General features: G+C 49.6%; 7 protein-coding genes and 1 non-coding gene across 8 annotated transcripts; 4 read left to right on the top strand and 4 right to left on the bottom strand.

The window, feature by feature from the left end:
• The first annotated feature begins 71 nt into the window (after positions 1 to 71).
• Positions 72 to 3,112, top strand: GGI43DRAFT_389486 (P-loop containing nucleoside triphosphate hydrolase protein). The gene is made up of 4 exons (XM_083204213.1): positions 72 to 539; positions 606 to 848; positions 1,161 to 1,781; positions 1,837 to 3,112. Exons 1-4 carry the CDS (start codon positions 207 to 209, stop codon positions 2,800 to 2,802), a joined length of 2,163 nt encoding a protein of 720 aa, XP_083065755.1. The 5' UTR covers positions 72 to 206; the 3' UTR covers positions 2,803 to 3,112.
• Positions 3,113 to 5,106, bottom strand: GGI43DRAFT_389484 (uncharacterized protein). Its single transcript, XM_083204212.1, has 2 exons — positions 4,026 to 5,106; positions 3,113 to 3,962 (listed from the first exon to the last, which is right to left on the bottom strand). Exons 1-2 carry the CDS (start codon positions 4,362 to 4,364, stop codon positions 3,300 to 3,302), a joined length of 1,002 nt encoding a protein of 333 aa, XP_083065754.1. The 5' UTR covers positions 4,365 to 5,106; the 3' UTR covers positions 3,113 to 3,299.
• A 597-nt stretch (positions 5,107 to 5,703) lies between these two features.
• GGI43DRAFT_378160 (uncharacterized protein) lies at positions 5,704 to 6,570 on the bottom strand (the record flags this gene model as incomplete). The annotated part of the gene is made up of 2 exons (XM_083202655.1): positions 5,704 to 6,234; positions 6,295 to 6,570. The coding sequence occupies 2 exons, from the start codon at positions 6,568 to 6,570 to the stop codon at positions 5,704 to 5,706; spliced, it is 807 nt and encodes a 268-aa protein (XP_083065753.1).
• Positions 6,571 to 7,437: 867 nt separating this feature from the next.
• Positions 7,438 to 8,196, bottom strand: GGI43DRAFT_419675 (signal peptidase complex catalytic subunit SEC11; the record flags this gene model as incomplete). The annotated part of the gene is made up of 4 exons (XM_083207722.1): positions 7,438 to 7,603; positions 7,688 to 7,744; positions 7,799 to 8,013; positions 8,116 to 8,196. The coding sequence occupies 4 exons, from the start codon at positions 8,194 to 8,196 to the stop codon at positions 7,438 to 7,440; spliced, it is 519 nt and encodes a 172-aa protein (XP_083065752.1).
• A 487-nt stretch (positions 8,197 to 8,683) lies between these two features.
• GGI43DRAFT_378158 (uncharacterized protein) lies at positions 8,684 to 9,050 on the top strand (the record flags this gene model as incomplete). The annotated part of the gene is made up of 2 exons (XM_083202654.1): positions 8,684 to 8,776; positions 8,841 to 9,050. The coding sequence occupies 2 exons, from the start codon at positions 8,684 to 8,686 to the stop codon at positions 9,048 to 9,050; spliced, it is 303 nt and encodes a 100-aa protein (XP_083065751.1).
• Positions 9,051 to 9,544: 494 nt separating this feature from the next.
• On the top strand, positions 9,545 to 10,860 carry GGI43DRAFT_378157 (uncharacterized protein; the record flags this gene model as incomplete). The annotated part of the gene is made up of 6 exons (XM_083202653.1): positions 9,545 to 9,610; positions 9,672 to 9,890; positions 9,957 to 10,302; positions 10,360 to 10,478; positions 10,536 to 10,713; positions 10,772 to 10,860. The coding sequence occupies 6 exons, from the start codon at positions 9,545 to 9,547 to the stop codon at positions 10,858 to 10,860; spliced, it is 1,017 nt and encodes a 338-aa protein (XP_083065750.1).
• A 736-nt stretch (positions 10,861 to 11,596) lies between these two features.
• Positions 11,597 to 11,668, bottom strand: GGI43DRAFT_t1. Its single transcript has one exon. It is a non-coding gene; the product is annotated as a tRNA-Asp (tRNA).
• Positions 11,669 to 12,843: 1,175 nt separating this feature from the next.
• Positions 12,844 to 13,722, top strand: GGI43DRAFT_419674 (BTB/POZ domain-containing protein; the record flags this gene model as incomplete). The annotated part of the gene is made up of 1 exon (XM_083207721.1): positions 12,844 to 13,722. One exon carries the CDS (start codon positions 12,844 to 12,846, stop codon positions 13,720 to 13,722), a length of 879 nt encoding a protein of 292 aa, XP_083065749.1.
• Between the last annotated feature and the right edge of the window lie 917 nt (positions 13,723 to 14,639).

Here is a 14,639-nt window from a genome sequence, read left to right as displayed (position 1 = left end):
GCAACCCCTGGCAGCAACATTAATTAGATAAACAGGGGGGCCATTATCAGGATATAAATCTTGCCTGGGGATCAATTTAGTCACCATATCCACCGGCAACAAATTTACCAGAGCGTAGAATATATCATTGTGTTTTTTGCTTCACTTCTTTAGTTCTTCTCTTTTAATACCTGTCGATCAGTTTATCTTTCTTTATTCACATTATTATGGATCCCATCCCGAGATCCCAGCACCTCTTTGAGGTCTTCCTCCGCCTAAAGCCGCCCTATCCAGGAGGCGCACAATCTGAACGCATTCTCGACGTCGAACAACCTGAACATAGCCCGCATCCGACACACATCACGCTGAACCCACCACCAGATCGTCGAAAGGCCGTCGAGAAATTTGGCTTCACGCAGATTTTCGAGGAGGATGAAGACCAGCTCGACGTGTTCCACTGCACGGATACCTCATCGCTGATTGAAGGCATCCTGGCACCTGAAGGTGGTGACGGCACAGATGCTGTGATAGCCACTCTTGGTGTCACCGGCTCAGGCAAGGTATGGAAATGGCCGCAGCATACGATGCAAAGCTATCTTCCCTTCGCCGTCTAACTTTCAGGGCAGACACACACGATTCTTGGCAACCGACACCAGCGGGGCATAGCCCAGCTCGCAACCGATGTCATCTTTCGATCGATCAGCGAAAACATGGTCGAATCAGCCCAGTCGCCGACCCTCGATTCTCTACAAGCTTGCGATGCGTCCGAATCTACGCTCGTCACGGCAACACACTTTCTCGAAACCATGAGCTCAGACTCAATGCAGACATCTCGCGGTGGAGGATCTAGGTCAACTACGCCGATGATGGTACGAACACAACCAGCCCTTTCGTTTGTTAAACCGTCCACACCCAACAAGGCTACGCCCAGCGCACAGCAAATGCCTGGCTCCTTTCCCGACTCAGCCACAACGAGCCCGAAAAGTGTCGAGCCTGTTAGTGAAACTGAAGAGACGCTCCAGCGCAAGGCGCAAAAAGATTGTTCCACCCAGCAGTCTCTGGGAATAGCAAAATCGAATACGATTGCCACCGTTTCCCCATCCAAGCGGATGTTGGACAGGCCATTCATGTCATTAACCGCAGCAAGCCGCCTAAAGACAACTGCTAAACAAGATATCAAGGGCGAATATGGGAGCCTCGGTTCTAGCTCCGGTCAACGACGAACTCTGCGCCGCCATTCGAACTTCCTAATGTCGCTTCCAAGTGGTCCGGATGTCAGCGATTTCGTAGTGCCCTGCGACCCCGCCGCCGAATATGTCGTTGTCGTATCCATGTACGAAGTTCACAATGATCGAATTTACGACCTCCTCACCCCCGCCAGCAAATCACCATCCACCAAGGAGCTCCGTCGCCGACCCCTTCTATTCAAACCCACCGAGTTTTCCCCTGACCGTAAAGTGGTTGCCGGCCTTCGGAAAGTAGTCTGTACCGATGTCAGGGAAGCCATCTTGGTCCTTGAGACTGGTCTGCAGGAAAGACGAGTGGCCAGCACTGGGAGCAATAGCGTCTCCAGCAGGAGCCACGGCTTCTTTTGCTTTGAAGTCAAGAAAAGATCCTTTGGGTGGAGGAACAACTCTTGGAGTGGAAGCAAGCTTACAATTGTCGATCTTGCGGGGAGTGAGAGAGCAAGAGACGCAAAGACCCAGGGCGCGACCCTGGCAGAGGCAGGAAAGATTAACGAGAGTCTCATGTATCTTGGACAATGTCTTCAGGCCCAAAGCGAAGCCAGCGGGTCTAGTAAAGTGAGTTTTTCTCACCCACTCTCTCTATCCACCAATTGTCTAACAATTCCAGCAGTCCAACCTTATACCATACAGACAGTGCAGACTTACGGAGATTCTCTTCTCCAACTCCTTCCCTTCGGCGCCATCATCCTACAACCATCTTCCTAGCCGAAACCCTCAAAGAGGCGTCATGATTGTTACAGCAGACCCGCTGGGCGATTTCAACGCAACTTCCCAGATCCTTCGGTACAGCGCTCTCGCTCGAGAGGTGACTGTTCCTCGTGCCCTGTCATTCAGCGCAGGTATGATGTCGCCATCACATACCGCACCGAGGTCGTTTGGCAACAACGGCTTTGGTTCGGTGAGAAGCCATTTTTCACCTGTCAATGCTACCGAGGAGAGAGTCACGATGGAAATCGCCGCGCTGGAAATTGCCAGGATGAGTGACGAGATTGAGCAGCTGCGCGGCGAAATTGACGTGCAGAGCGAGGCTCGTATTGCGGCCGAGGCTCACCTCCTTAGTGCGGAGGACCGGATGATTGACATTGAAGCCGCCATCCGAGAAGAGTGTGCTCTTGAATTTGAGCAGCGCCTTGCAATCGAACTCGCTCGATTCAAAGCATCGATGCAAATCGAAAAGGAGCGACATGAAGAGCACTGGGACCGCAAAGTCGACATCTTGGAGCGTAGTCTGGATAGTGGCACTTTTGATGAGGATTTCGACAAGGAGAATGTTTTGGTGGAGAATCTGACGCAAGAAGTCGAGCGTCTGCGGCGTGAAAACACGATCCTCAAGAGGGAACTAACAAGCCGCAGCCCAAGCAAGCGAAAGCCTTTGGAAGAGCGCGAAGACTTTTCCATGACGGGTGGCAGCGGGGATTCTGCGGTGAAGTCGAAGTCTGATAGTGTACAAAGCCTCAACCGCAAGCTGGAGCGCCTCAAGGTCGGTGATGGCCCTCGGCTTCACGCCAACCCTGGTAGTCCCAAAAAGGTGCGCAGACTGGTTGCAAGGCGCTGGGAAGATTCAGATGGCCTTTAAAGCCAGCGGACCTTCTTCTTAATTCTTCTTCCTGGATATTTTTGGACTGCTACTTGGTAATAATTTAACATGATGATACCACGGCCTCCACGTAAGAGAAAAAGAAAGGCAGTGTGGTGTTTGGAGAAAGGGATGGATACCCATGGTTTAACGACTTTTAGAAATGTGGGATTTGCTGGTTTTTAGGTGTTTGTTTGCTTTTTTGTTGCTTTGATTTAAGTGTATATTGGGTTAATAGCATGGTCATACTATTTTTGTTTAAACACGGCAGACAGGATATATCGTATTATAAATGGTGTTTATTATATACGTCTATAGGTATAATTGAGAGACTTGGGTATGTGACTATACGGGTATCTTCAACGCAACGAGGCCAACCAACGCCACATTCTCGATGTATACTCTACTATTCCTCCTGATATTACTTCCTAACATTACCTCGTTTCCAGCATTACTAACATTACCACCTTCTTAAACCCCTCTAATTTTTGACAATCTTATGCGTGTGAGCCACTGGGAGCGTCTTGCTCTTCAGTGTCAACACTCCGCATGGGCTCCTTGCCCTTTCCTTTGCTCTTGGTGGTAGGCTCGTTTTCAGGTTCAGGCTCAGCTTCCGTCTCAGTAGGGGCTACTACATTTCTAGCCTCAGTCTGAGCCTCAGTCTCAGCTGGGGCCTGCTGGAGTGGCTGCCAGCCTTGCATCATAGCCTGCAGGCCCTGAGGCTGCGCAATGACATAGATGGGTCGCGAAGCAGCAGCATTGACCTTGGAGGTATCAACGCAGGCACCAACGAAGAGAATGAAATGAATCACGGCAATAATGTATGTGACAACAGCGGCAGCATACGCAACGCGCTGCTCATGGTTGAATACGCGCTTGGCAGCAATAACATCAGGATCGTTGGAGTTGTCAGTGCACGTATATACGTAGTCGTTCAGGGAGGTGCTGTATTTATATGAGCACGACTCGTCGTCGTTGTCGTCGTAGTTGTCGTTCCACGAGCTTTGGAACCAGGGGCCGAAGAGCGAGGTCAGGATGACGGCGACGAGGAAGATGATGAGGGAGAGGGCGATGTGGGCGCCGGGGTGGATGCCGCCTTTGAATTTACGCGCGACGCGGGTGATGAGCTCGGCGCCGCTCCAAAGGGCGGCGACAATGCACTTTTTCACATGTTAGCTATATTGATATTCACATGATATGAAGAACAGAGTGAAGAGACTTACAGGAGGGGCGGCTGCAATGACGACGGTGTCGATAAAGTAGACGTAATTCAGGGTGCTGAACCCGAGACCAATTCCCACAATGGCGAGGACGAATGACAGCGACTGAAGGCCCAACTTGATGAATTCCCAGGCCTTGTTCTTCGGTGGCCTGGGTGGCTCAAAGGCTTGCTGTGGCAAGGGAGCGAAGTTCATCGGAGCCGCCTGTACGGGATAAGGATAAGGTTGGTATCCTGCCGGGAGACTCATTTGCGCTGGCGGAGGCGCTGCGATGGCCGGCGCAGGGGCGGGTTGCGGTGTGATTTGCTCCATCTGGGGAGGTTGTTGTGAGGAAGAAGCCATGGCGGTGGTTTTAGAGTTGTGTGAGTTTCGAGTATTAGGCGTTGGGGTTGTCGAGGTTGATGATACTAAGTAAATAGTATTTTCCCCTGGGTTGAAGAGCGAGAGACGGATTGATTAACGAGTGAATGGCGTCGAATTAGAGATTTGCGACGGGGTATATAGCGACAGACGACTTAAATATTCATGCTCCAACGCGAAAAAACAAAAAAAGAAACGAGAGACGATTGGCCAGAGAGCAAAACCAAGTGCCGAGGAAAGAAGAAAAAAATAGAAGCACGAACCAGGCAGCGCACCTCTCTTTCAAGCGTCTCGTGTTGCCGACTTTTGGGCCAAGAAAAAGCGCTAACTAGACAATAGAAAGAAAGACTCAGCCGTTCCCAGAGCCACCTCGCTAATATAAGTAGTGGCTTGCTTTCTTCACAACTAGGAGACTACTATGCGAACCAGGGTTCCCTGGCTATTCTTACAGACTGCCGTGGTTGGTGCATTCTGCGCTTTAAGTACGCTTATTGGCTGGAGGTGCGGATTACACGTATAGCCAGAATTGAGTCAAGCGCAGAAAAAAGAACAACCTTGATTCGGCTATTACCCGATTTGGCAAGGGGCCAGGGGTAGCTTAATTGCTAGATGCCTTTTTTAGAGGGGGCTTACCGGGATTATGTGTTGTGTGGGTATTTTGGCAGTCAGAGCAGTCATGCAGATGGGTAAATAGGCAGCAGAGGCCCGTGCGAGGGGAAATAGCAGAAGAGAGTGCTGGCGAGATGTGGTGGTGGTTTGAGTCGAACCATGGCTGTGGAAATAATTACTTGGCATGCCAAGGTTATTGGGGTCAGGATAAAATTGGCCGAGGCGAGCTGTTCATCGTGTAAGTGGCTGGGTTCTAGATGACATGAAGCGCAGTGCCTTGTGAGCAAAAGCACAACAAGGCGCTTTTGAGAGATCAGCGTATAGTGAGAAAAGGTTAAAGTTAAAATGATGAGAGGAGCACAAGCATGACTGTCAGTGAAGCTGTCCTATTTCTAGTAGGTATTTCAGAAGAGGAAACCCGAAAAAAGTCCCAAACATGATACAATTCGTCTGCATATCGTCAAACGTTGGAGAACAAGCTAGTAAGAATACAGCTGCTGCGGGAAATTTTTGCAGTTTCAGGCTTCGCCATAGCCTATCCAAAAGTATTATCATTACAGAGGTATACGTTATCTAAATACGGCCAGCCAACGCCGAAAACTTCATAGAATCATATTTTCGTTGTATAAAAAAAATCCATATAACCAGTCCATTGCTAATATCCTTTCCCCTCTTCTCGGTTCACAAAAGATAAATCTCGGCCCTTTCCTTTTCAAGCCGGAGCGTAGTATTCCCTAATCACAGGCTCCTTTGCAGCGGCCGCAGGGGGCTGCATCTGCACAGATTCGGCAGACGCGCCGTTTTGCGGCATCGGCTGCCACCCTTGGCTGGCGGCAGGCCAGTTCTGCGGCTGGGCAATCACCATGATGGGGCGCTTGGCGGCAGTATTGCGCCTGTGCGTGAGGATACAGGCGTCGATGAAGAGGCCAAAGTTGATTGCAAAGATCATGCAGGTGATGACTGCGCTGCCGACAATCTTGCCCCTGGGAGCGGGATCAAGGGGGGCACAGTCGTTGTACGTTACGTTGCCTTGGCCGTCGGTGGTGGTGAACTCGCAGTCATCGTCATCGTCGTAGCCGTTGTACAGAGCGACGTATGTGCAGAGCATGCCGCCTGTGACGCTAGCAATCATCCAGATGATCAGACACACACCGACGTGCGCGCCAGGGTGAATGCCCGTCTTGAACTTCCGGACTACTCTGGTGATGACTTCAGCCAGACTCCATATCGTGGCGAGGGCAGCCTGTATTTAGTGTAAGTCAGCTTATTCTATAATCGTTTCACGAAGTAGGGTAAAGCATACAGCAGGCAATGCAGCAATAGCAACACTAATGTCACTGCCTCCAAGGGATGACAAGGAAAGGCCCAAGCCAATTATGCCCAAAAGAAGAGCACCCCCAAAGAATCCCAGTCTGATGAACTCGGCGCGTTTGCTAGTCTCAACCGGAGGGGGTGCGATGGTTTGCTGGCCTGGATATGGCTGGTAATACGGCTGGAATCCTGCCGCAATCATTTCTTCGGGAAGATTATTCTGCTGGGCTGCCCTCTCGGTCATTTGAGGAGTCTGTTGAGAAGCCATTGTGAGGATGGTCGTTTGTTTGTTTGGCGATAAGGAAAATAAACTGGCGAATGTTTCTTCTTTTTGTAATTTCTTAAAAAGGCTGTGTAATACCCTCAAATCTCAATACTGGTTGACAAAAAATTAAGCGCGCAAAACGAATGTTTTAAAAAACGACTGGCTGTGACCAAAATGGCACACAAAGAAAAGCGAGTGTATATAACAGCCTTGGGCTGCAGGATTTGCGCTGCTTCAAAACGAACGACGTAGCGAATGACTTAAAATTGAAGAAAAATCCTCCAGATTCAGGTGAGGGCTGGCAGCCAGGCTAATAAATAGCACAGACACTGGTCGTTGGCCGCATACAAGCATCGCGGCAGGGGAAATTAGCCAAGGCCCCCATGTGTATCATTAGCGATGAACCCACGACAATAGTGGCGAGAAGGATCCACATCCATGATCCAGCGGTTCCTTTGTTCCTTGTGTGCGGCCAGACTCTACCGCAGCCTACCGATATGCGGCTAGGAAAATGGAGTCGTCGCCTAGGAGAAAAAAAAAATGGATGGGCGGCATGATTAGGCTGTCAAAGCTGAAAGGCAAAGCAAATCTCTTCTTTTGCCGCAACTGTGGCCCTCGGCGCGGCTATGGCCGAACCGCGAGAATCACAAGCAAGTGGGCACGCCGAGACTCCAGGCACAGCACAGCCTTGCAGTCTAGACGGTTGTTTCCATACCTTTTTTTATCCCCGGAGGGCACTTAGAAATAGTAAGTTGATCGCAGTCACAAAGTAGATACGTGTATCTGGAATATGCCCATCCACACTCGGTTATTGGCTCTAAGATTTTTCTTTCATATTCGCATATATGCTGCATGGTATCGTATTGTATCTTATTCCCGCTGTAACACCACCATAAGACCCATTATGCCCAACATGGCCGTTTTTAGCCATGGGTATTCTGAGAGAAGAATCGTCACATAGCCCACAAACGGCACGTATGCTACTACGCTGCCAATGATATCGCTGCGTTCCAAGTAGTCTTGACCTCTGGCGTACCTGTAGTGGGGGGAAGAATCATAGTCAGTAACCACAAACCGCAAGAGATAGCCATATCGTATAAGCGGAGAAGTAGAGACTTACAGTTCAGTGTCATCGGCAACATTATTGTCTCCTTTTGTTAACAGCCGTGCCTTGTCTCTGCGGAAAGCGTAAGCAAATATGCATAATATGTCGAAGCAGCATTTCACCTACCCATGGCCAAATTTCCGTACGACTCGATGAACAATGGGAATATCCTTATCTTTCACGTTGTAGACGACAATCTCGCCAACTGAGGTTTCGGTAAACAGCTCGCGGTTCCATAGCAAGAGCAGGTCGCCTCGTTGGAAGGCTGGCTCCATGCTACCACTGAGGACAACGACGATCGGGGAGGGAGAGTCGGCGACGATGGATAGACCTTTCCACATCTACACAACATAAATAAAGGTTAGCTTCATATTCTTATATCTCTTGTCACAATGCAATGCGCCGCAGGGAATAGTGATGCGGCAGGCAGAGTCGCAACGCACCATGAATGCCGTGGACAGCACCAGACCAAAGTTCATGATCTGCGCGGCGATATTCCGCGGGTTCTGGAGGCCCGAAAACATGATGGCGCCTCTATTTCGCAGTCGTAAAGATGTTGGGTATCTTGCAGTGTTGAATTGGCAATGGAATCGGTGCTTGAACTGGCCAAATCGCAACACATACAAATTGAAGCCACGCGAGCTCTAACACGATCTGGACATGGTGGCTCTCAGAAAGCGCACGGACCAATCAGCGCAGTCATCTGGGCGATCAGCCCCGCCAGAGCTGTCAGTTCGCATCGGTACGTACCGCGGGCAGCTTTTGAAGGTTTTCGGGATGGCAGAAGCTCGATTTGCGGGGGATTGATGTCATTGCCATGGACGCCATGGACAGAAGATGTCATCGCTCGTAATGAAGAGTTTGGGGCTGAACGTAGTATTAATATGCCCTTCTCTCTGATCTGCTCTTGCCACTATCACTATCTGTAAGAAGATAGCTGTGTCATTGTCACCCAAAGTCAATTCATAAGCATTCAGATTACCCTACAGTCCAGTGTAGACATCATTCACAATGGAGAACAGCGGCGATAACAGCAACAACAACCCCGAGCAGCAGGGTAGCCTAATGGGCGGCCATGCTCAGTACTTGAAGGGCGTCGGAGAGGTATTCACAGCTTCCGAGATATCCATACGCTCACCATGTAATGCTAATAACATGTCTCTTACAGGCAGCTGTTGGAAGCATCAGCGGTTCCAAATCCTGGGCCGACTCGGGAGCGCAAGACAAGGCAGCCGGCCTTGCCGCAATGAAAAAGGCTGGCGAAAAGAGGGATCCCAACCAGGGTTATGGACGAGCAGAAGAGTGGGCTGGGAAATTGACCGGCTGCGAGGGAATGCAGAAGGAGGGCTTTGCAAGCGCTCATCAGAGAAAAGACTGAGACGAGTCGATCCATCCACTTCCAATTGTCCGAAGCGACCGGTTGCGGCGCTATTGAGATGTATAACAATGTAAAACACAAAATGTAATAAAAACAAACAAAAGATTGAGCACTCTATTTGGGATCTCGCCTTCCAATGTTATAGTTGATAGGGGTGCTGCAGAATATACGGAAGCCCTCGAACCTTCTTCCGCTATACAGTTTATCACGGCTCTCTTTCCCAATGAACAGTCCAGTAGTGGCATGCGATTAATTATTTGCAGATAAAAGTGCCGTTGCCATGTTTACTTTAACAACTTCAACAATACATGCCATCTTCCTCTTTTTGCTGCCCAGACTCAGTCCTATCGCATACAATCTCTTTGTATCCATCTCGTTAGTCTCACGATTAATCGGGACGGGAAAGCTGTTTGCTGAATCATTACAACAATTTTATTATCTGTCTTCTGTTTTGTCACATCATTTGCTTTGGCTATCATACAATGCAATCAACAATGGACTCAACGCCTCTACTCATCGGAACGAGTAGCCTTCCTGGCCCAGCCATTCTACAGGACCATGTGAGTATACGCTTTCAAGAATTCCTGCCAAGTAGACTACTAACAAGATATTTTCAAATAGCCTGTGTTCCTCCGCGCCAGCCATTCTCCGTGGTGCTGCATCCCGCAAAATGTGCTCGTCTTCTTCCGCGGCCTCATCCTTGCATACCTGATTGCCACAGGTTGCTTGATTCTAAATTATAAGCTTACAGAAGATGAAAGTCTATCCAACTACCGACTATTTTTCGACTTTGCGATATGCAGCTTTGTCTTGGTTCTTTTATACCACATCATCACGTTTGTAGGTTGACACAAAGAGTGCTTCTGTGCCGAATAGATGGATGGCTAACATCTCTCGGCCACACAGTGCTGGACTTTTACTCACCTGTATTACCCAGATCTGGAGGAGGTAGATGGACGCCTTGAGTGGTGCATCATCAGGATTATGTCTTTGCCCAGAAATCTGGCCAGCCTGCGCAAGCAGTTTTACTTTTCTCTGTTTTACACTACTACAATCGTCTTTGCTTTTATGAATACGGTAATCTACTGGTTCATTACGCGACCGCATGACTATGAAAAGGGGCCGGATGACAAGCCTCCCAATGACCAAAATCCTGGAGACAAGCCAGATAATGGCGACGACCCAAAGACAGGAGATCCAAGTGATGAAGCACTTTGGCGTGCAGGAGGGGTTCCCCTTTCAGGTACACCATGTAAGGCACCATTATGACCATTAACGAAAGAGAGAGGTCCATTAACAATTTGACCAGTCAGTGATATTTTTGGTCAAGGGTGGCTCACGTCCTATTGCATTCTCAACTTGTACGGGATCGCGGCAATCATCATGATCATTGAGATACTCTTTCTCAACAGCATCAAACGACCATTTGTGAGTTGAACCACGCAAGCAATGGCATACTACCAAACTAACATGTCATGTCTCTAGACAATTTGCGCTCACATCTTTAGCCTACTTGTGCTCGCTGGTCTCTTCCTCGGTTGGGCCGTCATCGGAAAAGCAGCCACCAACTGGTACTCGTTCTTCTGGCTCGATCAGAAAGAGGTCGGCTCCCAAGAAGCGGTGACGGCATACTGCATCGGCTTTGTCCTCCTGGCTCCTATTAGTAAGGCCCCTGACATCTGCCGGTTTGAGTGCTTGTCGACGGCTAACAATGGCTACAGCCTTTATCTTCATGCAGGGCTTTGTTGGCGTTCGAGAGTCGCTCACTCGACCCCGCGTCATTCTACAAGAAGCCCCGCTGGAGGCCTAGATGCGATAACGATGGAGGGGTAATGATGGTGACTCGTTGAGTCGACCTGGATCGGAGGCAGTTTGCGGGTGTGTGACGCATCAAGGGACCAGACCGATCCGATCTCCTATGAAAAAGCCGCAACTGATGAGCTGTCAAAGTGGGGAGAGCAGTTTTGGAACATTTTTTAAACCTAGAACCATATTTAGAACCGATCGTGTTCCTGACTAGAACCAATCCGCAACCTTCGATTTGCTTATAACAGTTCTGTTCTCATGACTGAAAGGGGTTGAAACGGCCCAGTGGAGAATGCTGGGTGTGCCTGTACACGTTGACACGCCCATAACGCCTAATCATATGATTATGTATGGACTCTATTCTCCGCCGATATGTACGTCAAGATAGATGCTGCTTGTATGCGTGGCGTATGGCGTTTGGATCGCAGGGATCGCAGGGGACGAAACGCTGCCCTGGGCGAGTAGAAAGCCTGAGGCTGCGCGAAGTTGAGGCGCTTCAACCCCTCCATGGAACACGTCACAGGTACATTGCCCCTACGTCTTTGAATGAGGGGTTGGCGGCCACCACGTAGTAGAGGTACCAGGAGGAGGCCTCGCCTAATGCTCCAATAGAGTGCATGCTATTACAAACTTGCAATAGGATGAAAAAAAGAGAGAGTATTGTTGTCATAAGACACACATACAACACAGCAAAAAGAGCCGAAAAGTGCAAAAAAAGATTTCGAAGCTGGCGGTATCTTCTCTCCCGCCGGGAATTGAACCCGGGTCTCAAGCGTGACAAGCTTGCATACTGACCACTATACTACGGAAGATGTAACAGTCTTATTAGGCTGTTGTAGTGGGTCGCTTCGATGGAAAGCGCTGTTGCTATTGAGCTATAATAAGTCTTGCAAGATGAAGGCGATCGGATACGGTATGATTAGTGTAAGTGACACTGTATGTGTCACTGAGATGAAAGTAAACAGCCATTCGGAGTATCAAGCACCAACAATGCCTTGGTACCCAAGGTAGATACTACTGGTAGGTAGAAGACGAGAGAAGTTGACTCGGACTAATCCATGACCGAATCGCCTCTCCCAAAAGTTGTAGTCGTAGCAGTGTGCCCAAGGCGTACCAGAGGTCAAGGAACGTGTAAGGGACTTGTGATCGATCCGGAGCAGTGGACGGAGCATGCAAGGAGGACTCTGTCTTATGACTGAGACAAGGTCTCTGATTCGGCGGGCTCTTGTTCACGACACATGGTGCCAGGTGATTTGTCTTGCCGTCTTATTCAGCTGCTCTCCTTTCTTTTTCCCTCACCTCTTCTATTTTTGACCGTTGCGTGACGAGAGGGGCAAAAGACACTGCCTGGCCGCCTTTCCAATTGGCTGCGTGGCTTGCATGTCCCCAAATCAAGGCTCGCAGCCAGTCATCTGGCCAGCCCTGCCACTCGGTGATGTCGACCTGCATGGACCAGTGCCAAGTGTCGGCAACCCCCAGCGCCGGTATCTTTTGCATGGCGTCCCAAGTACTGGGTACCCGCCGTGCCGCTGGCTGCCGCTGTGGCTGAGACACCAATTCTCGCTGTCAGATTCACGGTCAATCGGTACCTGTCTGGAGGAGGTACATATAGTGGAGCCTGGCCTTATTTTGCTCTCTTTTCCTCTTTCTCCTCTTCTTCCTTTCTTTCTTTCCCCACACGCAAGCCAGAAAGGGTCGCAAAGCTCCTCGCGAAGAGAGCATCTTCTTTTACCTAGGTATAAGAAGGTGGTCTTTTCGCGCCCCGGACCCCGACAATCTTTTTGTTTCTTCTCATTGCGCGTCATTCACTCATTCATTAAACTCATTTTTTTGTAAACAAGGCATTTTCTCACCATCCTTCGCTCGCTCCTTTATTCGTCGCTCTCTTAGTCAAGTTACATGTAAGAGCGTCTGTCTTATGCATCAACATCACCACCTCCACCAAGACGCCTCGTTCTTTAGTCACTTTAAATTCATACCCGCCAAAATGTTCAAGCGCGCTTTCCGGTCGCAGGACCAGCCCCAGAACCGCGTGGACAAGGCGGCTCGACTGAAGAAGTCGGGAGGCTCCGCCAAGGAGCACGTCAAGGCGAAGGTGTCCAAGCTGCAGATCTCTCACATAGAGCACGAAGCGGCACACGCCCAACCCGTCAACATTACTCCCTCACCGATTGTCACCCTAACTGTTGGCCGTGAGGGACGGCTCTTTGCCGCGCATGAGGATGTCCTCAGCCAGTCGCCCTTCTTTGAAGAGGCGTGTAAGAAGGAATCCTCTGATGTCATGAACAAGAGAATCTCCCTCCCTGACGAGGAGCCCGAGGTCTTTTCTGCTGTCCTCGAGTATCTCTACAAGGGCGATTACTATCCCCGCCTGGTGCACAACAGGCACCGCAACTCGTGGGAGCTTGAGGACCGCATGAGGACTCCTCAGAAGTCATCACCAAACCCTGATATTGGGGGCGGCCACGCAGGCACGGCGTCCGATGCCGCCGTCTATCTCTCCAGCGTTGGGGCCGAGATCCTCCGCGACACCGTCATCTACTGTGCCGCGGACAAGTACGGCCTCGAAGAGCTGAAGCGTCTGGCTTTACGCAAGCAGGGGCTGCAGGCCGGCATTGATGTCGGCACGATCCTGCGATCTGCCCAGTATGCCTACGCCAACACGCCTGATTCGGACAGTCGCCTGCGCGCCCATTACCTGGCCTTGATCATTCGCTGCCGCAAGACGTTTAAGCGCAGCGGCACGATGCAGGCCGAGATGGAGGCGGGTGGCAGCAAGCTGTTCTTTGACCTGTTCGTCGCCATGTGCAATCATCTGGATGACGTCATTGATGTTACCAATGGCCGCACTCCCAAGACTGTATAGTGAGCGACGATGATGAGAATGGCGAAAGCCTTCGGTGGCCCGGCTGAGCGTAATGCCGTTGGGGCAGCGAAGGATGGAATTTTTTTTAAGAAAAAAAGGAAAAAAGCTTCAAAATGGAGAAATCAGATCAATAGAATTCCCAGCAAGCATTGCCGCCATTTTTCTTGCAAGGGTTGGCAGCTTTGGTTTTTGCGCCATGTTGCATTTGATCGCTGTCTTTTGCTCTTTTAACCGTTTTTAGCCCGTTGGGACGTTCACATGAGTGCAAATTATGGGAGGCGTCTATTTACATGGGGCCGCTTGTCCTTTTTTGTTGTATTACGGACTGCTATTACTGCTATTGCATGGAGTGTGTGCTTTTCCCCCACATTTCTTTGGCTTTATTTCAAGTCTCAACTCAAAGAACTGTTTTTTTCATTCTACGGCGCTGGATTGCGTCCTTTTTGGTATGTTTTATCAGATCGGAGGCTCTTTTTACAGAACCATCCTGCACCATCAAGAGAAGAAAACAAGAACAAAAAAAGAGGTGGAAAGCGACAGCCCGGAAGGTCTTTTTTTTCGGAATGGGATCCTGCTTGAGTTTTTTATGCTTCAGCATTACTGTTTCTTTCGGATGCAAATATTGGGAAATGGATAAAATTGGAAGAATACATTCACCTGGATAAGGCATTTTTTCTTTTGCTTTTCATATACAGGTTGAGTAGGTATTAGAACATTTTCGGGACAAGATTGGAAAACCAGAGCGCGTGCTTCTGTACTTTTTGTGCTTTTCCCTTTCTTTCTTCTTGGACTCTTCTTTTTTCTATTTCATCTTTCTTTGACGAAGACATGAGAAACGCTGCATAGCCCTGGGGGCGTTGACGCAGGCCAAAAAAAAGAGAAAATTAATTCTACAGGGTCGCTAGCGGTCCTCCCTG

Source organism: Trichoderma evansii (genome assembly GCF_050947405.1).
Source record: "Trichoderma evansii strain SZMC 28006 chromosome Unknown GGI43scaffold_1, whole genome shotgun sequence".
Lineage (NCBI taxonomy): Eukaryota > Fungi > Ascomycota > Sordariomycetes > Hypocreales > Hypocreaceae > Trichoderma > Trichoderma evansii.
Note: the sequence above shows the minus strand (reverse complement) of the source record. Positions and strands in the feature narration are given on the sequence as shown.

What these genes read in the sequence shown, in the direction of transcription:
- GGI43DRAFT_389484 (XM_083204212.1), bottom strand. Translation starts at nt 4,364, where the DNA reads ATGGCTTCTTCCTCACAACAACCTCCCCAGATGGAGCAAATCACACCG. An exon ending in TCATTGCAGCCGCCCCTCCT is followed by an intron (nt 3,963 to 4,025) that starts GTAAGTCTCTTC and finishes CATGTGAAAAAG; the next exon opens with TGCATTGTCGCCGCCCTTTG.
- GGI43DRAFT_389486 (XM_083204213.1), top strand. Translation starts at nt 207, where the DNA reads ATGGATCCCATCCCGAGATCCCAGCACCTCTTTGAGGTCTTCCTCCGC. An exon ending in GTGTCACCGGCTCAGGCAAG is followed by an intron (nt 540 to 605) that starts GTATGGAAATGG and finishes CTTTCAGGGCAG; the next exon opens with ACACACACGATTCTTGGCAA. An exon ending in GGTCAACTACGCCGATGATG is followed by an intron (nt 849 to 1,160) that starts GTACGAACACAA and finishes CAAGATATCAAG; the next exon opens with GGCGAATATGGGAGCCTCGG.